This window comes from Pantherophis guttatus, chromosome 2 (genome assembly GCF_059756535.1).
Source record: "Pantherophis guttatus breed Tessera chromosome 2, ASM5975653v1, whole genome shotgun sequence".
In the NCBI taxonomy this organism is placed as follows: domain Eukaryota; kingdom Metazoa; phylum Chordata; class Lepidosauria; order Squamata; family Colubridae; genus Pantherophis; species Pantherophis guttatus.
The window spans coordinates 94,698,690-94,722,415 of record NC_142064.1 but is presented as its reverse complement, the minus strand read 5'-3'; the positions used below and the strand labels follow the sequence as shown (position 1 = coordinate 94,722,415).

General features: G+C 39.1%; 1 protein-coding gene across 1 annotated transcript; it reads right to left on the bottom strand.

Annotated features, from left to right (window-relative positions):
- Positions 1–1,405: 1,405 nt before the first annotated feature.
- Positions 1,406–22,960, bottom strand: TMEM175 (transmembrane protein 175). Its single transcript, XM_034410716.3, has 10 exons — positions 22,741–22,960; positions 20,470–20,508; positions 18,381–18,478; positions 16,710–16,761; positions 14,513–14,548; positions 12,120–12,203; positions 9,981–10,145; positions 8,869–8,947; positions 7,177–7,306; positions 1,406–5,072 (listed from the first exon to the last, which is right to left on the bottom strand). The coding sequence occupies exons 1-10, from the start codon at positions 22,876–22,878 to the stop codon at positions 4,409–4,411; spliced, it is 1,485 nt and encodes a 494-aa protein (XP_034266607.2). The 5' UTR covers positions 22,879–22,960; the 3' UTR covers positions 1,406–4,408.
- Positions 22,961–23,726: the final 766 nt, after the last annotated feature.

Here is a 23,726-nt window from a genome sequence, read left to right as displayed (position 1 = left end):
ATTAGTTGTCTGATCATCTGAAAAAGCTATAACAGCAATTCAGACAAAAGCAGGATATGTTCATAGTAAATTGTTACCCTTATAGTCACCCCTAATGTGTACTTTTTTCCCCAAAAATAAAACCTCCCCAGATAATCCCAATCAGGCTTTCGAACACATGTGCTAAAATAAGCCCTCTCCGAAAATACTTAAGCGCATGCGCAGCTGGTCCCCACCATTTCCTCGGGTTAGGGTTAGGGAGACAGAGGTGGAAATCAGGTAAAACAGCAAGAGGAGCCCTGTCTTGCTCCACGTGCCCCAAAATAATAAGACCTCCCCCCCAAAATAAGGCCAAACGCTTATTTCAGGGTTCAAAAAAATATAAGATAGGGTCTTATTTTCGGAAAACGCAGTAGTCCATTCTCTTACGTGTAGTCTTTGATATTAAAACTATAGTCTTTCTAGCATTATGCTTTTTTTCTAAACAAGAAGACCGATTAGCCCGAGTGTCCCAATATTTCTTAGCTTTTAAGTAAGGATTTAAGTACCAGTGTGTGTGTGTGTGTGTGTGTGTGTGTGTGTGTGTGTGTGTGTGTGTATATATATAATTTTATTAAAAGATTTTTTAAAAGTTAAAAATAATTTAGACTAATATAGAATAAGGGATAAAAAATGAAAAAGAAAGATAAAAAAGAGCTAATAGTGGAAGAAAGAAAAAAGTTAAAGTTAAAAATAAAAAAGATACAAAGAAGTAATTTCTGAACTTCTTTACACCAGTTTTATATAAAATTACAAATTTACCTGTTTCTCTAAAGTTATGCTGAGACTTTTATTTCTATAAGCTGTCTTATGAAATCATTAAAACTACAAATCATAAGTTCATTTTTTTCAGTTTTATTCAAAAAGTCCATCAGGAGTTTTCCACTCAGCAATAAACATATTGTCTTTTTTTCCGATCAAACAAGACAATTTGGTCAACGGGCTAAGTCAAATGTTGACAAATATCTTAACTGCGTATTTCCTAGTTTAGGAAACTGCAGATGGTTTCTTCCTCTACTGAATTAAGAGAAAAGATACCTGGAAGTTTTCACCATTATATTAGTGATGGACTTCATGACCATCCAGAAGTTCTTGAAATACTTTTCAGGCTTACTGTAGATCATGGGTGTCAAACTCGCCATGTCACATTGCTGTCACATGATGTTTCGTGATGTTTCTCCCATTTGCAGAGCTGGGGTGGCTGTGGCCTGCGCATAATGCATCCGGCTCACGGACCGCCAGTTTGACACCCCTACGTCTAGATAATGGTGAAGAAAAGTGTCTAAATCACATTCTCTTTCTCCATGCTATGGGCAATAGGTTTTATTTGAAATAGTTATAAATTTTTTTTGAGAAGGAACACTAAAATGATATGAGATACCAACTCTTAATACATGTAACATTTAATAATAATAATAAAAAGATTCCATTCAATGAACATGGAGGTCAAATAATAAAGGACCAAAGAGCTTTCAGGAACTATTGTTGGATCTTAGTATTTTATGTTGCTATTCAATCTCAAATCTCAGATATACCATATCTCATAAATACAGTGCAGTACCATAAATTCATTTTTCATGTATATAGTATAGTGCAATGAAAAAAGAAAACAAGATACTTTAAGCTTGCCTCTGTAATGCTTTTGAAGTCTTACTATTCTTTTTTTTTTTTTGAGTGGAGTAATGACGAGTTTCTATTGAGAAATACTTGGTGCTAAAATACTCACATTAAATGCCAATATCAAAGATTTATCATCAAACTTGTAGACATGTCAATAGCTTGACAGTGAAAGCAACGTTGTTAAGTGGAGCAGAAAATAATACTGAAGAAAAAAACCCACAAAACAGAGCTAGGAAAATATTTCACATTTATGATATAAGTCAATTAGCCTCAAAAACCAGCACAAGCCTTCCAAAGGATTATATATTTCAAGGCTCTAGCATCAAATAGTTATATTTTTAAAAACACATTCATTCATTCACTCATTCATTCATTCATTCATTCATTCATTCATTGTTAAATTTATTTCGCTGTGAGGTTACTCTGTGGTTTATAACAACAAAACAGAAAAAATGATAAAATTGTAACCATAACAACAGCAAAGGAATAAAACCAGGGGTGAAATGCTCCTGGTTCGGACCGGATCACCCAATCTGGTAGCGATGGCGGTGGGTGGTTCGGAGAACCGATAGCAAAAATCCCTGCGCCCCACCACCACCATGCCCAGCTGAGCCGCACGATCATCAGAGGCTTTTTTTTCTTACTTTTAAAAGCATTTTTTCTACAACTTCTTCCACCGAAAAAATGCTTTTAAAAGTTAAAAAAAAAGCCTCTGATGATCGCGTGGCTCAGCTGGGATCGTCAGAGGGTTTTCAAAGCATTTTTTTCTGCAACCTCTTCAGCGGAAGAGGTGGTTAAAAAAATGCTTTGAAAAGGCTCTGACGATCCCAGCTGTGTTGCCTGATCGGCAGAGCCTTTTCAAAGCATTTTTTTGCATTTGCAAAGCCACCAAGCCATGCCCACAGAACCGGTAGTAACAAATTTTACATTTCACCCCTGAATAAAATAATACAAATAAATGATGAAAGTACAATTAATATGATAAAGTATTAAGGAAAAATAACTGGAAATGAACATAAACCAAAAAAGGATAAGGACAAACACATGACTGCATGTATAGAAAAGAAATCAGTTTGTAAACACATCACTTAACCTTGAGGACGTGGAGTAAGATGAAGTCTTTCATTACATCCACAGTGAATCAATTCATAAGCAGAGAACAAACACATACCATCAAGCATTGTACAAGTTCTCAGGTCACGACCATTCATTCAGCAACAATTCATAGTTATAATGGTACTAAACAAGTAAAACTTACAACAGGTCCTTGGAGTTCCAATCCTTGCAGCGTCCCTGTGTTCACATAGCAATAGCAATAACACTTAGACTTATATACCACTTCATCGTGCTTTACAGCTCTCTCTAAGGCTAAGCAGTTTACAGAGACAGCATATTGCTCCCAACAATCTGGGTCCTTATTTTACCGACCTCGGAAGGATGGAACGCTGAGTCAACCGTGAGCCTGTAAGAATTGAATTGCTGGCAGTGGCAGAATTAGTCTACAATACTGCATACTAACCACTGCGTCACCACAACTCTATGATTACATGATGACAAGCTTGGCATTTTTGCAATTTCTGATGTCCCATGCCAGCTTCCCACAAGTACTGGTAAATGTTTTACTTGGATCAATTTCCATTTGTTGATTCTACTGTATACTGCTAGATCTGCTGGCAGCAAATTTGTTTTGTCTCATGATCAGTTGAGGAAGTTGGCAGGAAGTTAGAAGCCAAAGTCATGCAAAGTCCTCACTTAAGGACCCACAAGATCCCCATTTAACAACAGTAACTGGGACTGCCAGAATTGCCGTTACTAAGTGATATAGTCATGTGATGTCACACCTTATAACTGCGCTGTTTAGCAAAAGAGTTCCTGGTCCCAATTGTCATCATATTCCAAGGACTATTTTAAGTTCTATCTTCCTGTCATAACAGAATGATCTTCCTTGCTTCATTAATCGCTCTTCATCTATTGATAAATGCCAAATGATTGGGATATAATACAGCATCACAATAATATTAATTTATTTTATGAAAGTTACATTAATAAAGTTATGGCTATTAAACCCAAATACTTATGGGATACTAAGGGATACTTATGATGTAGGCTTGTCACATTATTGAGGCAATAATGGGACAAGCCTATACTGTAAGTATCCCCTCATCAAGTGATAGTTCCAGCAAACTTTGGTTATACTGACAGCCAACTCTTTCTAAATATTCTCTGAACATTTAGCATGCTGAACATAGGTTTCTTTTAAGAAGTTGCCAGTGCTGAATGAATTACTTCTTTACATAACTGTTGACAGTAATTTGTTGACTCACAATTCGTTTGTTCAGCTAATCATGTTACTTTGCATTGATTTGCTAGGTTACACACATTAGATAGCAGCTGTTAGGGTTACAACTCAAGACACACATGGAATTATTTAGCAGGTTAATACATCCTCCAGGTCACTTAATGGCCACAGAATGGATAAGGACATTCATATTATCACCTTTACTGGCTATGACAAATGGCACTTCCCAAGAAACTGCTAATGCCATTATTTTCTCCCAAATCATCTTATGATTCCTCACTAATCATCTATGATCAATGAGGATATTGAGGTGATGTGCATCCTAGCCACACTCACTGCTCCAGATGCCAATCCATGAATAAAAGGAAAAGCTGAACATCCCTAAAGAAAAGAACAATTCAGTTTTAGCTGAGTCCCGAATTCTCCAATTCGCAGAAGTATCTTGATTTTCCACGTAAAGTGCAGGGAAAACTATGAGATCGTATCGGCTGGGGATAAACAGGCTTCTTCTTCTTCTAAAACATTGTTCTTTGACCTGGCTAGTGACATTATATACTTTAGTATCATCAAGCCAATTCTGACGAAGATGCGTAATACCAGAAAAGCAAATGGGACGATTATTTGTGTGAGATGAAAAATAGTCGTACTTAGCTCGCTCACCACACAGGTCAGGCAGAAGACTGCAAGGCTCACGCAGGGGTAGAGAGAAAGCTTTGCAAACATGAAGGCGTGCTCTTTGCCACCGTACCGAGCAAAAGGATGCAATGTCTCGACTTCATGGAAGAGCGCAGCAATCCATATGCTGAACTGGAAGATGCTCGCAAAAAAAATGGTAACGCAGCTAATCTGAATGGCTTCTATTTCGTTGTAAGACTTCTCAGCAAACTCGCTGGTCAGCTGGTAAGCGAGAGGCAGTCCGCCAATAAAAGCCAAAGAAAGAGTATTAAGGAGGGTCATCAGTCGCGTGGCTTTTGTCACATGGAGGAAGAGCGAATGATGGACAAACCAGAGAAGACCAATGGTTACAAACGATCCGAAGTAGGCAAGGAAACTTGGACCAAATTCTCTCAGTGCTTCAGCAAGATGACCATTGTATTTCTCTTTAACCATGTTATCATCAGGAACATTATCTTCACTGTTGAGTAAAGAAAATTATGTATTTGGAATAGAGCCACAACAAACATTTTAAAGTGATACTTCATGAATTTCACTTCGGTTTACTGAATTTGTTTATAACCTCACTAACTTCTTGAATACATTTCATTCCATGCCTAACCAAGAAGAAAATGTAAATGCATCAAGCACTCCTTAAGTTCAGACTCCTTTTTTTTGGTAATTGTAATGGAGTTCTACTTTAGGAATAGTCATATCTGATTACCATGGAAACCATCAGCCAATCTGGGTATGTAATATAGACTTATACACACTCACCCATTCCTTTATGAGAGTATATGTTTGCTATGGGTGTATTACTTGGAACCCTGACAGTATATAGAGATAGTCCTCGGTTTACCATAGTTCACAGCATTCAAAGTTACAACAGCACTGGAAAAAGTGACTTATGACCGTTTTTCATACATACAGCTATTGCTGCACACACACACACCCACAGTCACATGATCAAAATTCAGACGCTTGACAACTGATTCATATTTATAACAGTTGCAGTGTCCTGGGGTCATGCGATCCCCTTTTGTGACCTTCTGACAAGCAATGGGGAAGCCAATTAACAATCATCGTGTTACTAACTTAACATCTGCAATGATTCACCTAATAACCATGGCAAGAAAAGTCGTAAAATGGGCCAAAACTCAATTAACAAATGTTTCACTTAGCAACATAAATTGTGGGCTCAATTATGGTCGTAACTCAAGGACTACCTGCATAATCCACATTCTGTTGCATTTCTAGCAAAGTAATATTTTGAAGATTATATTTAAGTGAGGAAGAACCAAAGTAAACTGTCCATTGTCCTGATTACATAATAGGCACTTTCCCCCTATCAAGAACAAAAAAAGGATTATAAATCTGGGAAGCTTTTATCATGAATATAGTAACCCTAAGCAATGATTTATGTCTTTTATAATTCTCAAGGAATTCAGAATTCAGTTTGTTAAGAAGGTCTACTTTAAAAAACCCAAAAAAACAAGGAGTGACTTGCCATAGCATGGTAACCCAAAAACCAAACCATGTTAGTGTGATGTATAAATGTTATCACAGTGCTTGTATTCAGATAACCACTGCAAATCCTGTACAATGAAGGAAACAAAGCAAGAAGTGGGGAAAATTGTCCCACAAGTGTTTCTGTTGTTGACACAGCATGGATTGCTTGGCATAGAATGTTAAGTTAATTGGGATAATCAGCACATATATTTTCCATAGGACTGAACAAATCCCACACTTTTGGCCTTCCGGAAAAGTAATTAAAACTTGGTTTTGCCGGTTGACTTGATGCCCTGAAGGAAAGCGCTCATCACTGGGTATAGTTGATGGGGTAATAAGACCTCATCCCTGTACTGTCCGTCTCTTGGTTCTTGTTTTCTTGCATAGGTTTAAAACATTTTAATTGGCATAGTTTTACAATTTTAACTGTAAGCCTGCTAGAGTCGACTTACCAAAGAGATAGGTGGCATACAAATTTAACAAATAAAATAAATAAAATCCTGGTCAAAGATGGCACACTGGAGATAACAAAGTTCAGGCATGTTTATGACAGGTCTATCCATGATACTATGTTTCCCCAAAAATAATAACCTGTCTTATATTTTTTTGAACCCTGAAATAAGTGCTTGGCCTTATTGCCATGTGCTCAGAAGTCCGATTGGGCTTATTATCAGGGGATGTCTTATTTTGGGGGAAACAGGGTAATAAAAATAAAGGTAAAGGTTTCCCCCGTCCAGTCATGTCCAACTCTAGGGGCTGGTGCTCATCTTCATTTCTTAGCCGAGGGAGCCAGCATTGTCCGAAGACATTTTCGTGGTCATGTGACCAGCATGACTATAAACCGAGGTGCACAGAATGCTGTTTACCTTCCTAGATAAGTGGTACCTATTTATCTACTCGCATTGGCATGCTTTCAAACTGCTAGGTGGGCAGGATCATGTTAATCTTGATGATCATGGATCATCATGTCAACCATCTTAATAAATATACTCAATTATAAATACTATTTTTCCCCTTAGCACTGGATCACACTTGAAAATACTGGGTGCAGTTTTATTCTATTGCTGAAGACTTACCATATGTCCAGAATTAACAGAGTTGCAACAATTGCATAAACTCCATCACTGAAGGTTTCCACTCGTTCCTTACTCAGGGGTTCCTTAAGATAAGAAGTAAAATACTCTACAGGGAGTTCCTCTTCTTGACCTGCCAACAAAAATTAGCACGCTTAATAAAATTGGTTTCTATGTTAAGGTGACCATTTATTTGCTTCTTCATAAAGTCCTCAACCCCTTCCCCCAAAAGCAGTATCAATTTGATTTATCACTATTCTTATTTTATAGCTGCCTTGTTTATCCAAGCTTGTTGGGAGTATTGTGTCTGCATTATTTTTATACAGGTAGTCCTCATTTAATGACTATTCATTCAGCAATGGTTTCAGGCCCCCTTTGGTCATGTGATCAAAGCTTGGGCACTTGGCAGCCTGTCTGCATTTACAATCACAGTGTGTGCTTCAACTCCTCCCAACTGCCTGTCTCCCGCCATCTTTGCCCTTTTGGCTGTCCTGCACTCTTCTGCTGCCACCTAGTCTACTGCCCCCAGCTGACCTTCGCCATTGTCTTCCTCCCACTGCTGAGGCTTCAGGGAAGACACACAAGAGCCTTGCAAAGAACTAGTTTGGTCTAGTGGCTAAGGCACTATGCTAGAAGGCGGGAGCTTGTGAGTTCTAGTCCCATCTTAGCCATGAAAATCAGCTGGGTGACTTTGGGCCAGTCATTCTCCTTCAGCCCAGCCCACCTCACAGAGTTGTTGTTGAGGGGAAAAATAGGAGGTGGGAGGAGTATTGGTATGTTTGCCACCTTAAGTTATTTATAAAAACAATAAAGATGGAATAAACAAAAAAAGGCAATAGGTGCCACAGCTGTGTATGCTTCGTCAGCAGAGGGAAGAAAATCAGCCATCAATAGATATATAGAAATAGACACCATTCAAAAGAGTCAACAAAAAGCTAAGAAGGAAACAAAAAGACCAGCATACATTCTTTTCCAATAGCCAACACCCAGATAAGCAGGAAGTAACATCAGGCGAACAATCAAGCAGAAACTATATCCTAATCAAGGAACTACCACGGAGAAAAAAAACATCCCCTACAAACCAGGCAGGGCAAGTTACTGTATATAAACAGGGAGCAAACTGATGATGTTACCTAATTGGGTAATGAAATGTCTGCAAGCAAACAACTAAGTTCAGAAAGCATCAAGGACTCCACCAACATTTCACTTCAAAGTTGATGAGGTTGTGAAAAGGATCGTTTTGAGAGGAACAGGAAACTATCCAGGAAAGTGACTGAACCAAAACATGAATGCTTAAAGTAATAAGTTCTCCTTTTCTGTTCTTTTTTTTCTGTTTGAGTCAGGGGTGCTATTCAGCAGGTTCTGACATGTTCTGGAGAACCGGTAGTGGAAATTTTGAGTAGTTCGGAGAACCGGAAAATACCTCCTCTGGCTGGCCCCAGAGTGGGGAGGGAATGGAGATTTTGCAGTATCCTTCTCCTGCCACGCCCACCAAGCCACGTCCACAGAACTAGTAGTAAAAAAAACTGAATTCCACCACTGGTTTGCATTATTATTTAATTATTTGCTGCTTTTTATTGTGAGTCTTTACTCATTTTGCATGATGATGATCACGATGATGATATTGTTGGTATACATCATCTAGTTCTTAAGTTTCCCTGGGGGATATAAAAAGCTTTATAAAACAACACTCACCAAGAATTCTGCTTCTAAACCATTTGGTTAGATGGCTGAGAAGTGGGAAAAAAACAATGAGCCCAAGAAACATGTACGACTGCAAGGAAACAGAGATACATTTACTGAACATTTTTGCATTGATACAATGGTAATAAGTAAAAAAGGATGCATTTTCATTGCCCTACTTATCATGTAGATAATTAAAATAAAAGACTCTGAATGATTTTTGGAATCATTTAGCAAGAATGGGTTTTGGAGAAAAAACAGCACTAAGTCCAAATTCACACTTGTCAGTTAACACGATGAAGAAGAATAGCAATTCAGAGTCATGTATCTCCACAATTCCTTGTACAGGACTCGGAACAGAGCACTCCGGTGCTTATGGACCTCCTAAGCATACATGTCCCTAAGAAAGACATCTTTTAGGCAGTCTGTATAAAGCAAAAATTCTTTCCAATAAAATAATACGGTGCCTTTTTCTTGTAATTAATTCATTAAGAATACTGTGTACTACCGTGTTTTCTCAAAAATAAGACCCTGTCTTATATTTTTTTAACCCCGAAATAAGCGCTTGGCCTTATTTTCGGGGAGGTCTTATTATTTTGGGGTGTGTGGAGCAAGACGGGGCTCCTCTTGCTGTCTTACCTGATTGCCAGCTCTGCGTTTAAATATTTTCAGGGAGAGGCTTAGTTTAGCACATGTGCTCAAAAGCCCAATTGGGCTTATTATCAGGGGATGTCTTATTTTCGGGGAAATAGGATAATAGCAAGGATGAACTTCAAAAGCTTTATAGAGCCAGAAGAGAATTACTCTCACATGAAGGAAAGCATCAATAAGTTTGGAACAACTCCATGTCTGAAACAGTAGAAAAATCCTAATGTGTAGACCAGGGGTGGGGAACAATGGTCTTTTCATGACTTGTGGACTTTAATTCCCAGAATTCCTGAGCTGACTTAGGAATTCTGGGAGTTGAAGTCCACAAGTCATAAAAGGGCCATGATTCCCCACCTCTGGTATAGACCCTCAAAACAAAACAAAAGCATCTTACGTACATAATCACTAAATTTAAGGCCTACCACAATATAATGGTACAACACTTGGGAAAAACTGCCCTAATTCAATGAACCTACCAATGGAAAGAAGAAAAATGAGAAAATGGCAGCCAAAAAGCTCAGTGTTGGTCCTCTCAGGATAATCTTTAAGATATGGTATTTATAAAATGCCTTATTTTCAGATTCCTGTATCTGATGATTTAGTAGATATGAATGCCTGAAGCCATATAATACAATCATTGCCTGCAAAACAAGAAAAGATCGTTGCACCATCAGAGGGCAAATAATTGTTTAGATGTAAATTCAAATAATCACAGTTTGGGCACTCGGAAGATTTGCTTTGAGTTCTAATAGGGGTATGTTGCACCTGGGATCCAAAGATGAAAAGGTGTTTCAGAGCAGGTGTAGACTTATATACCATACTTTTTTGGGCCTCCTTAAAGAAGCCATATACTTTTCTGGACTTACAGAGCAACTGTGTCCCCACCCATGTCAAAACACCTTATTGTACATCCTTAAATTAATCTTAGGGAGCGTGATGGCTCAAAGGTTAAAGATGCTGAGATTGTTATCTGACAAACTGACAGCCGGGGTTCGAGACCCAAGCGCTACAGAACAGGGTGAGCTCCTGTCAGTTGCTCCAGCTCCTTCCCACCTAGCAGTTTGAAAGCATGCAAATCCAAGTAGATAAATAGGTACCACTTCAGTGGGAAGGTAACAGTCTTCCATGCTCGGCATATACCATATTTTTCTGTGTATAAGATGCTACTTTCTTTAAAATATTTACTTGAAAATTGAGGTGCATCTTATACATAGGAGGCCGAGAAGGCCGCACATGCCAGATGAGACTCTATCTTATATGCAGCTCTATCATTCCTCTCTATTGTAGTTGTTTCATGTATCACATTGCCACTCTAGGTTTCATCTCTATTGTTCCTGTGATGCATTTCCTGTTCTTGTTGTATTACTCACTCTGACAAGATGGCTTCTGAACCATGATGGCTTATAGCTGTGATGGCGAGGTAACATCACAGGTAACATGCAGTACCCTCTTTCATGCGAGCCGTCGCCCCAGTTCCGCTGTGCCGCGCATGCCTCCCGCTGGCCAGCTGGTTGTCGGGTCTCTGCTGCGCATATGCGGGGCGTGTGTGTGGGGGATCATGTGTACATGCGTGGGGGGCAGGGCATGTGGTCACGCACATATGTGCGGGGGCGGTGCACATCCAGGGGGTCATGCATGAGCAGGGCAGCGGGGCATGTGCAGGGGGTCACATGTACATGCGGGGGGGCATGTGCGGGGAGGTGAGTGTGCATTGCATGTTGGGTTTGGCTGCACACACTTTTGGCATTCTGTTCAGAAAGGTTAGCCACCACTATCTTATAGTGTGTTTACTACAAGAAACTACATGAAACATGGGGGCATCTTATACATGGAAAAATATGGTAGTCATAAAACCAGCATACATTTGCAATTGTTGTTGTGTCCCAGGGTTCCAGGGTCATGTGATCACCATTTGCAACCTTCCCAGCCGGCTTCCAAGAAACAAAGTCAATGGGGAAAGCTGGCTTCTTAATACTTTAACGACTGCAGTGATTCGCTTAACAGCCATGCAAAATAGTTGTAAAACTGGCTGCGACTCACTTAACTGCCTAGCTTAGCAATGGAAATTAAGACTACCTGTATATTCTCTTACAAAGGAAAATTTTGTTGATCTTGTAATTACTACCCATCTCATTTTTAATTATGGTTTTTTAAACTATACAGTACAGGTAGTCCTCAACTTACGACCACAACTGAGCCCAAAATGTATGTCATTGAGAAATTAAGTGAGTTTTGCTGCATTTTAAATGACTTTTCTCACCACGTTTGTTAAGCGAATCACTGCAGTTCTTAAATTAGTAACATGGTTAAGTGAATCTGGCTTCCCCATTGACTTTGCTAGTCAGAAGGTCGCAAAAGGTGATCAGATGACCCTGGGACACTGCAATCATCATAAATACAAGTCAGTTGTCAAGCAACCCAATGTAAATCACATGACCATGGGGATGCTGCAACGGTCGTAAGTGTGAAAAATAGTCATGTCATTTTTTTCAGTGCTGCTGTAACTTTGTCATTTAATAGCAATAGCATTTAGACTTATATCCCACTTCACAGTGCTTTATAGCCCTCTGTTGTAAATCAAGGACTATCTGTAGTGAAATATAAAACAACTATACCTGGATGACACCAATTATAACAGCACAGCTACTAAACATAAAAAGTCCAAATGGTTCATCAGGAAAAGACGCCATTAAGGAGAACTGCAAAATAAAAAATTAGATTCTTTCTGTATTTCAGAACAGATGGTTAATCTGAGATCCTGGGACCAAATTTGTCTCCCTGGATCCCATCTGTGACTCTCCATGCCTTGCCAGTTGCAAATTAATCTGTAGAAAAATGGTGGCAGGAGTTGCGTTGTTACATACTGTATACTCCATGTTTAGCTTACGGTTACTCACACAATTGGCTGGAATATACTGAGACCTAGTCAATTTCAAGAAACAACAAAACTTTTGCTAGTAATAATGTATATTTGCTCTTTCTCACACTCACACTTAACCAGGTCCTTCACAACTACCGGTAGCAATAGCACTTAGACTTAGTGCTTAGCACTTAGCACTTAGACCGCTTCACAGTGCTTTCCAGTCCTGTCGTAAGTGGTTTACAGAGTCAGCATATTGCCCCCCCAACAATCTGGGCCCTCTTTTTACCAACCTTGGGAGGCTGGAAGGCTGAGTCAACCTTGAGCCAATCAGGATCGAACTCCTGGCAGAGAACAGAGTTAGCCTCCAATTCTGCATCCTAACCCACTGTGCCACCATGTCTCTTATAACTACGCTCTTACTACTAAAATAACTAGGCTCTTAGGCACTAGCCAGAGGGATAGAAACTGCCAAATCTGGATCCAAGGATGAATCTAAGGGCAGGCTTCAGGATCACTTTGATCCCCAAAGTCCTGGCTTTGTTGATTCACAATACTGGCAGCTAGTCTTGCCTTGTTGATTTTCAAGTTTGGTAGCTGTTGATGGGACTTGGGTTTCCCATTGTCTGTTTTGACCCAACTTCCTTTGTCCCGTTCTGGTTACATTTTTTTCCCTTTGTTTTCTTAGCAATTTGGTTGTTTTTTTTCCTTAATTACCTCCCCTAAGGGATCTTTTAGATAAGATTCCTGTCTGTTTTACATGCTTAGTTTATCTTTAGGGATGGCAGCTTCGGCTTAATTTCACACCGTCATTTTGAGACAGGAAATATGTACAAATTTTAGTGTGAGCTCTATAATTTTTAAACATCAAATATATATATATATATCCAAATGCCACCCAAAACATAGGAAGTACAAAAAATATATAATAATAACACTGTCTATGCTTCAGATCCACCCATTTTATTTCACCTGTACTAGCTTCCACCTTATGTGGAAGAAATATGTGAAGTCAGCACCTTGTTGCAATTCTGGAAACAGTTTAAAAAGCTCTTCTGTTGCAATTTGCTTTTGATTCTAGATAATTGACTAGAGGTGCCTCATTCCGATTTTAATTTGGGTTTTATCTTTGCTTTTAGATCAGGGCTATCAAACTCAAGGCCTGTGGGCTGCATTCGGCCCACAGGGCGTTTAGAACTGGCCCTTGGGGGAGCCCTGGAAACAGCAAAGGACTGGCCCACAGTGCCTCTGCCAATGAAAACAGAGCTTGGGAGGGCTGCGAGTGGCCCTCCCAGGCTCTGTTTTCAGTGGCAGTGGGTTGCAGGAGGCCGTCGCAGCTGAAAACAGAGCTCGGGAGCCCGTTTTCGCTGGCAGAGCACTCGGGCCACCACAGGTGCCCCCAACACAAGTGATGTCAAGTTGGGCATGCCCACCTTGGCCATGCCCCCCCCCCCAGGGATGGGTTCTACTTACCTTTACTACCGGTTTGTAACAGGGCCGCACATTTATGCTTGCTTCGCTCGTGCACACGCTCTTCTGCACAAGCGCAGAAGCTTCTGTGCATGTGCAGAAGCGTTTTGATGACATCAGGGTCAGTGGGTAAAGCCTACTACCAGTTTTACTACCGGTTCTATAGAACCGGTATGAACCGGGGGCAACCCACCACTGCCCCCCCAGAGGTCAAACACAATCCTGATGAAATCAAGTTTGATACCCCTGTTTTAGACCATACTCTGAATTTAATTATATATTACTCTGGTTCTATATTTTCTTTTGTTTGATGTTGGTAACATGTATAGTTAAGTACATACATACTCTTATCCACTGTGGTTTCTGAATCTCCAAAATGCATCCTACATTGGATCCGAAGGTTTAATGCGATACATCTGTTTAGCTGATCTCAGATGTATCAAATAATGGCACAAGATTCCAGCAGGCTCCTAATCTTTATTAAATGGATCGTATTTGCACAATGTATTGAACTACAAATCAGCACCTGCACAGGTGAAACATAAAGCTTGTGTGGTCAATTTGTGGTTCAATGCAATGTACAAATCTGGAAATCTGGATTATAAGGTAACCAAATCAGGATGTGTCATCATGTAAAGATGTGACATAATGCATTAAAGAAATAGAGTGCTTACTTACTGTATATGGCAAAAAAGTAATGCTCATCATGCATGCCTAGGAAAAGGAAGAAGTGATATAGTAGATGAAAAGAAACCGTCTCCTGTTCATTAGATACAGTAATTCAATTCTCAGCATTATGGGGAGGCAGTCAATCAATCAATCAATCAATCAATCAATCAATCAGAATAGAGATGGATGGGACCTTGAAGGTCTTTTAGTTCAACCCCCTTTCTGACAAGTGGCTGTCCCATTCTCTTCTTAAAAACCTCCATTGATGAAGCACCTACAACTTCTGAAGGCAAGCTGGGTAATTTTCTCACTATTAGAAAGTTTCTCCTTAATTCCAGGTTGCTTCTCTCCTTGATTAATTTCCATTCATTGTTTCTTGTCTTGCCTTCTGGTGCTTTGAAAAATAAGTTGACGCCCTTTTCTTTGTGGCAGCCCCTCAAATACTGGAATACCGTTATCATATCATCCCTAGCCCTTCTTTTCTCTAGACTGGCCATACCCAATTTCTGCATCCGTTCTTCATGTTTTTGTCTCCGGGCCCTTAATCATCTTTGTTGCTCTTCTCTGGACTTCTTTCCAAAGTCTCAACATCTTTTTTGTAATGTGGTGACCAAAACTGGATGCAGTATTCCAGGTGTTGCCTTACTAAGAATTTATAAAGCGGTACTAATTCATGATTTTTCAATCATGGTTCAAGTGCAGCTCAATTCTTTCCTGAATGGCAAAGATAACATCAGATACTCCATATCAGAGAGTATGACTTTACTCACCCCCCATCTTCGGGAAAAATCACACAGGTCTGGAAACTAACATACTGTTACATGTAGTTCTATTCCACTGTTACTTTTAAAAACCAGCCCAAATCAATGGCTCCAGTTAAACCTCAGAAGGGAGATGAAGGCCTGCATTTTTAAGAGCTATGAATGAAAGGTTTCAACATTTCTGGCTATTGTCTACCTACCTGCATAATCTTTTGGTTTCTTTTATTTCCTTTTTCTTATTTTCTCTTTTAATAATCTGTATCATTGATGCCATAGACATCAAATTGCTCTTGTGTTGTCTTTCAAAGTAAAACATATCATAAGAATCAGTGATGGGATTCAAATTTTATTACTACCAGTTCTGTGGGCGTGGCATGGCTTGGTGGGCGTGGCATGGCTTGGTGGGCATGGCTTGGTAGGTGTGGCAGGGGAAGGATACTGTAAAATCTCCATTCCCTCCCCACTCCATAGGAAGGTTACATTTCCTCCCGATCAGCTGGGACTCAGGAGGCAGAGAACAGATGAGGGTGGGGCCAGTCAGAGGTGGTATTTTACCGGTTCTCCGAACTACTCAAAATTTCTGCTACCGGTTCTCCAGAACTGGTCAGAACCTGCTGAATACCACCTGTGATAAGAATACTTTTGTGAAGTTGCCAGTTGAAATGTACCTTTCCTTTTTGAAATGCGAAACTTTCTAAGGCAAGAATCCTGATGATCACTCTTCATTCTTTTAACATTCTAACTGCAAGATTCAGGAATCATCAAAGTACAGTAAATTTTTAAAATGACTTCTATAATTTATTTAGATTACTAAGGGTATAAAAACCACTAGTCCTTAGATGTCTTGGCTCCCAAGAAATCTGAGAAGTTTGAAAACTATGGTTTAGAGATATATGTGAATGAGACCAAGGCACATTATTTGGTTTATCTCTAAACGTGAGCAGCTTAGCATCCTACAGTAGACCTTTGATCTACTGCAAAATCCTCATTCTGAAATTACCTCAATTTTGTTTTCTATACTAAGAGAAGGATTGAGATGGAGGAGCAAGTCTTTTTAATTCAGAATTGCTAGAATTAGTGTCCACAGTATGTTTTTATTATAATAAAATCCTACCAACACCATTTTCACTTAAACTATTAATTACAAATTAAGATATAATGACACAACAAACAGCATATTTTCCTTTCCGAATCTTAATTCCCTTCATACCCAAATGGCCATTTTGAAGTGATATGACTTGAATTAAAAGCTCTCCTGGTACATCAGCACATTTCCTAAAAAACATTTTTTTTGAAAACTCAAAGCCACAAATACCAACACTGTGATTCATCAGTACAATGATTTAAAGATATCAAACTTCATTTCATATCTTACTAAGAGCTGGGAACATCTATTATTTCAAAAAATAGATTTAGGATTTTTTTTTAAAAAAAAATTCACTCACCAAATTTGCAAGGGCAAGTACATCATCAATGAGTTCAACCACCTGAAAAAGTCTAGAGGGAAAAAACGAACTGTTATAAAACAGACTTACAAAGTTTTGATTAATAACTAAATTCAAATGGGCAAGTGTTAAATTTGCTGATAATTATCAAATATTCTCTATATGTAGCAAAAATAGAAACAAGAACAAGATGCCAAGGAAACTGCCAGTTAAAATTCAGGAACTACCCTTCCTAAAATGCCTTTTAAATCAACAGATTAGACATCCTCAATTCCAATCATCAGGAGCATCAAGACTTTCTGGTGAAGTCATCCAACACTTTGCTCCTATTCTTGCTTGTTCTATGATTCAGAGAAAGGAAAACACACTGAATTTTTTTCTGGTATGACTTACCTTAAATTACTATCTCCTTCCTGTGTTGAGTTTGCTGCAAAACACAACGATAATTCTCTGGAATCTTGCTCACTCTCTCCCTCTGGCACATGCAAAGGACTCAGCTCATTATCTTACTTAGGTTTACCATATTTCACCTATAATGTGTTTCAGATAAGATAGCAGAACCTTTCCTCTACTTGTCATTTATTTATTCATCTACTTCAAGTAAATAAAGCCTTCTAGTCAATCCTGAGTCCTGGAGTTTGCCTGGAAAAGATATTTTCTTGCCAACATTTTTGGAAGTGGTTTGCTATTACCTCCTTCCTAAGGCTGAGAGAGCCCAAGGCATGGTTCCTGACCTCGAGCCTGCTGCCATAACCACTACATCAAATTGCTTTCTTCACTTAATTAATACAATAAAATAAATTAGAGAATTCTGTCTCTTCTGAAGAAGGAAAAGGAATAATGTACAGATGTTGGCAGTAAATCAAGCAAATACCAGTGCAATTGTCATTGTTATCATTTGAAAAGTTCTTATTCTTCTTTGATTTTTTTTTTATCTTGGGTCTGGCTGATCTTGATTAATTTTCATGCATGAACTTCTTCAATCATCAATGCCATTTGCCCAAAATATGAATGAATGGCTGCATCTGCATATTAAGGTACATCATCATATCTCTACTTCTGGCTACACAAGACCCACAAATTTACTTGTTATGGTCTGAAAATCATGGTTAATGATTTATCATTACAGGTCAAGAGGGTCAGTATAGCAGGATCAACAAACCACAGTTTAATGCAATATGTGTGCAAGCTGTGACAACTTGAAAGGTGACAACTCTTATATCCTAATGAAGGATTTGGAGAAGTACTTTATGATTGCTTCCTTGAGAACTGGGTTGCTGATGGAATTTATCTGGGTTCTTAAGTGGCCTTATTTTGAAGACAAGTCTAACTGGTTGGGAGAGGCAAGTAATCTAATTCGTAAGGCTGAGTTTAGCAAATTTTGTAAACGAGTCTAAAATTCTGGGGATAAAGTTTGTTTATAAGCTGAGCAGTAACTTCAGCATGGAGCAGAATTGTGTAGAAAGAATAAAGTTGATCATAATGAAAGGAGATTGAAGGAATAATAAATTATGACAAGCGAGATACCCATCATCACACCTGCTTTCTTTGGCCACACAGACTAGCTATTGATATATTGCTGTTGTGTTTCTAATTCCGTCCGACTGGTTAAGTTACAGTTTTCAAGTGCTTGATACATGTACAGTTTCTAAAACACTCCAAATTTCATACCTCACATGAGCTGCCCAAGCAACTGTTACTATTAAAAAGGTCATCAGATAAACAGCAATTTTGGTGGCTAGCAGCTGCTGGACACTTTCTCCAAGTTTCTGGAAAAAAAGCACAACATTCATCAAAAAGCCAACAAACTCTTCTTCCATATAACACTACATAATTCCTTTTCAAATAGACAAATTCATGAAAAAGGTGTTTTATATAATACATACCGTATTTTTCGGAGTATAAGACACACCGGACTAGAAGATGTACCTATCTTTTTTGGTGAGGAAAAGAAGAAAAAGAAATCTGCCTCTGCGCAATTTTGCCTTCTTGCAGCAAACAGCAAACAGCCTGCTTTACTTTCAGTTTCGTTTTCAGCATAGCTTGATTAGCACAAGGGGGAAAAAAATCTGCTCCAGCAATTTACCTTCTTGCAGCAAGCAACAGAGCCCTGTGCAAAACAGCTGAGAGCAAGACAGCTGAGAATCGGGAGGTTGATCCAATCAACTTGTGCTAATTAGGGTGTGCTGAAGCTAAAAGGAGCTGTTTTTTCTTGCTGTTTGCTGCAAGGAGGTAACTGCTGCAAGGCAGAGGCCAAAGGGTGGGGGCCAGTGGGTGGGCGGAGCTACATTCAGTATATAAGATGCACCTAACTTTTCACCCCCTTTTAGGGGGGGAAAAGATGTGTCTTATACTCCGAAAAATACAGTAATTCTTAAGGTGATCTTTATTATATTTTTAAAGCAGTGAAGGAGAGACCTTCACTTATGTTCAAGGACATAAAGCTCACCTAGCTCACAAAATACAAAAATCACCTAATAAGAACTCATACTATCTATAAATACTGGATAAGTCTCAAACTGGCTTATAAACTGTGTTTTCATTTTCAGGAACTGCAAATAAAGCTTATGGTTAATGAAAGGCATTCTCTTTTGTTCAATCTTGTATTATCCCTAGGCTTTGGAAAGTACCGTAGTCTCAAATATTCAGTGCAATTTCCAAATTATTTTATGTAGACCTTGTTTGTGTATATGCGTGCATGTATTTTGTACTTCTATTCTACATTTATATTATCCAGATTGCTAATTTTAATTACTTATTAAATAAATAATTACTTTATTTAATGTTGTCTTTTAGCCATTTTTTTTTATCTGTACCTTTATCTTAACTATCTTGGCATTGTTAATTTCATTTTGAATATTTGAATACCAAATGTCTTGGGCTGTTTAAAGGACACAATAAAGTTAAGTAAGTAAATAATATTATTCAAATTCCTTACTTAGAATACTACACCCTTGTCTTTTAGCATCTTCTGCCATTTGTGTACAGTACTTTGAAATCTATAGCACAAAATGCTGAATCTCCTGAAACAATTCTTTATTATACATTTAATTCCTGACATGCTCAGTCATGAACTCCTTGCCATCCAAATTCTCAGCCCCCTTCCTAACATTATACAATTCTTCTGGGAAACCCCAATGTGCTTTTTCAAGAGGCAACTGGACTTTCTGGTTTTTGTTTGAAGACATTTCGCTTCTCATCCAAGAAGCTTCTTCAGCTCTGAATGAGAAGCTTCTTCAGCTGGATCTGGATCAGCTCTGAAGAAGCTTCTTGGATGAGAAGCGAAACTTCTTCAAACAAAAATCAGAAAATTCAGTTGCCTGTTAAAAAAGCACCTTTGAGACAACTATGACTTGGATGATTGAGAATCTCCATAGGCATTCCTCTGGGGAATTTACACTGCTAAAAGTGGTCAAGAATTAAGGGGGAGAAAAATATGTTGCAATCTATTGTTCTTTGCTATCATTTGTAATGGACTTTCATCCCCAGCATATCAGTGAGACAATAAACAAAGTTAGTTCCCAGGCTGATGATAACAATACTTAAGAGATTTCTCCCTAGGCCAACAGATTATGGCATTCTGTACTGTGCTTACCTACTACGGGCCTGACAGATCAAAAGAGACTCAATTTCAGTGATCCATATCAGCATGCCCCACTATGTTAGAACCACCTTATTGGAAAGTCAAACTGCAACTTTAGTTGTTTAAACAGAATCACAACTGACCTTTATGTGGAATATGAAATAAACCGTACAGTACCTCATCTGAATGTATCTTTGTATGTGCCACAGGTAAAATCTGCAACAGAAGAATCATATAGTTATAGTAACGGGCAAGTTTTAATTTGCAGACATGAAACAAATGTGCAGAAAACATCTATGCTTCTTAAAAAAAAATCAAAAGCAGAAGTCCTCGTGTTGAATATTACCTGTTCAGCTTTCCACAGAAACATTTTATGGAATATAATATTGTTTGGCAAGGATGATGGGTTGCATCGGAATTGCTGAAGATACTTAACAGTAATTATTTTTCTAAAGTGATAAATCTCAATGGCTGAATTACAAAATAATAAGAATCCCTTTTTGAAATGTATTTTTATAAATGTGTGTTAAAAGTTTAAAAAAATTAACACATACTAATCAAAAACAGAAAAGAAAATGATATAAAAGTAGAGCAAGAAAGAAGCAAAAGAGATAGAAAAAAGAAGACTTTTTAAAATGTATTTTGACCATGCAGTCCAAACATCAGCCTAAATTAAGGCCAACAATATTCCAATTGACTCCAGATTGTTGCAGAATCTTGTCACAAGCAAGGTTGGCTGGACTTTAAGATTCCTATATGAAAGACTGTTACTAGAAACATTTGTCTTAATTACTATCCAAGAATACCGACTTCAATTTATTTGGCCTGTATAAACACCAATTGTCTAATACCGGTAGAGAGTACTACGTTCCCATAAAGACACTTCTTAATTTAATGTGCACATTATTCAAGGAGGTTTAAATGCCTGGAATGGGAGTGGTAGGTAGGTAGATTTAGCAGTGAGCTTTAGGTTAATGATTGATTTAATGATATCCAAAACTTTCTTCTGTAGCCTAACCGCACTTAAGAATCTGTCTTTAAATGAATGGCTCATTACCCATGACGTTACCATTTTTTTAAAATACCAACAGCTTTTAAGAGTGCTGCAATGAAAGACAAATGATTGATTTTAAGTCACTTTTTGCAACTGAGGCTTTGGCGGGGAAAACTCCAAGATACAGGTAGTCCTCATTTAATGACCACAATTGGGACCAGCAAATCAATTAAGTGAAGCGGATGCTACGGTAGTCTTGATGCTACCATGTCATTCCTACCCATTCCAGTGTCCAGCCAAAAATCTGATAAACAAATCTGTATTTCATATGTTATTAAATATTTATACAGCCACCCAACCCACACACAGTGATCCGCATAAATATCCCGTATACATTAATATTAGTTACTAAAAACTTTGGTCCATTAGAAACAATGAAAGGCAAAATTAATATGGAAAAGGATCAAAAGGGAGTTTGAGAAGTGAAAGACAGCAACCCGTAAGCAAAATCATTTTAATTTAGAAGATTATATACCGTCTAGCATGACAGCATCCTGACAAGAGAATGGTCTTGGTTAAAGTAAATAAAAATAAGCATATAAAGGACTTCACCATGCAACCTGTGGATCTTTGTTAAGTGAAATATGGTTTGGTGATCTAACCCAACTGCTTGGATTCACGTAATACAATTCAACCATACAGTCTGGGTTCTCAAAACTCACTTAGCCCAGCGTGCTGATTTATTTACAAGCCTCTCCCTCTGAGCAAAACATACACAGTGTCTCATCTTTGTAAATGAAGATTTACAAAACAAAAACCAGAACATAACATCACTAACAGCAGTGCCGATGGGAGAATGCGACAAGTCATGAACTGAACTGGAAGTAGCACCCTTTAAATGTCTACTGAGTGAGAAAGCTGTATAAAAACTCTCACACTGTTGTGACGAAGAGGAAAAATTTCTGCCTAGCACAGTGTGCTAACGGAACAGAGAAATAGACAAATCTATTTGTTTTAAATAGAAGGTAACCACTGCTTGATGCATTGCAGGAGAAAAGTTCACATTTTGCAGTGGGTGCATCACAGCAAAGTTGGATACCTCACTCCCACTTCCCACCCACGCACCTACCTCCCAGGATCTTTACCGGCCGTATCTTCTACCTTATCTTACAGTACTATAAGTGGGCAGCCTTTCTGCCCTCTTATAGTACTGCAAGACAAGGTAGAAGATAGATTTTATTTTCTTTGCATCTGCACGACACAGGGATTCAACGTTTGCAACGCACAGGGTGGGTAGCCGCGCACGGAACATCAACCCATCTCTTCCTGCACGCCATCCTGCGTGGATCAAGTAAGCGCCTGTTGAACTCCCGCCTGCCGGGATGCAGGGCTCCCTTTCCGAGTGGAAGAGGAGTAAAGAGCCTTTGGCCGGTGCGCAGCGGCCTCCGACTCACCATGACGGTGGCGATGATGGAGAAGAGCGCATCGCTGTAAGCCAAGAGCCGCTGCGAGGCTTGGGTGCCGCCGCCCAGCTCGCCCAAGCGCCGGTCGTGGCTATACGGCGTCGGGGCACGTCCGCCTCCTTCTGCCATCGTCCTTCTGTCTTCGGGGAGGACGGGCAGAAACAGAGCCGGCAACCTCCTGCGCCGCCGCTTCCGCTTTCTCTTCTGCAAGGCGCCCGCCCTCCCGCCGCTCCGCCTTTTTATTTTTGCGCGTGGAGGCGCTGCTGGACGAGAAATCGCTCGTGGGTCCTCGGCTCCTTGGGCGAGCGGCTCCCTCTTTCGGCGAAGTTTTCTTCTTGCTCGCAGGATGTAGTTGTTTCATCTTTTTAAAGATCTTAAACCAAACTCTGAGCAGCTCACGACGACCCAAGTAAAAATAACCAAAAAAACCTCAAACTATGTCAACAGTGAAAATTAAAACGAGCCCACGCACCTCCTAAAAACATTTGGCAAGGATTTCTGACCATGGTCCCAAAGGTGCTTTTCAAAAGGCGGTTGGACTTTCTTGGGGGTTTCCCCCCCCCCTTGAAAACGTTTCGTTTCTCATCCAAGAAGCTTCTTCAGTTCAGCTTGTTGGATGAGAAGTGAAACTGTCAGATGTAAATGCCTTATTCTCCAATGTGTAAATAATGTATATATGGAACATCAGAGGTTAACTTATTCTTTGGACTTTAATGTATTCATAACTTACCACTCCCATTCCTAGCTCCACCCCTTGTATATATAAGGAGCCACCCTCACCATTCTCGTTGCTTCTACCTTGAATATTCAGTGAATATAGAATGCCTATCATAATTAAAAAGAAATATATTTAAAGCTTTAACTTCTATTATCTTTATTGAGTCTGATCCTGGAAATATTGCAACAAGCTGGTAGCAGAGGATGGTTAATTGACTCAATAAGTAATTAAAAATGTCCAAGAAAGATAGGCCCAACAC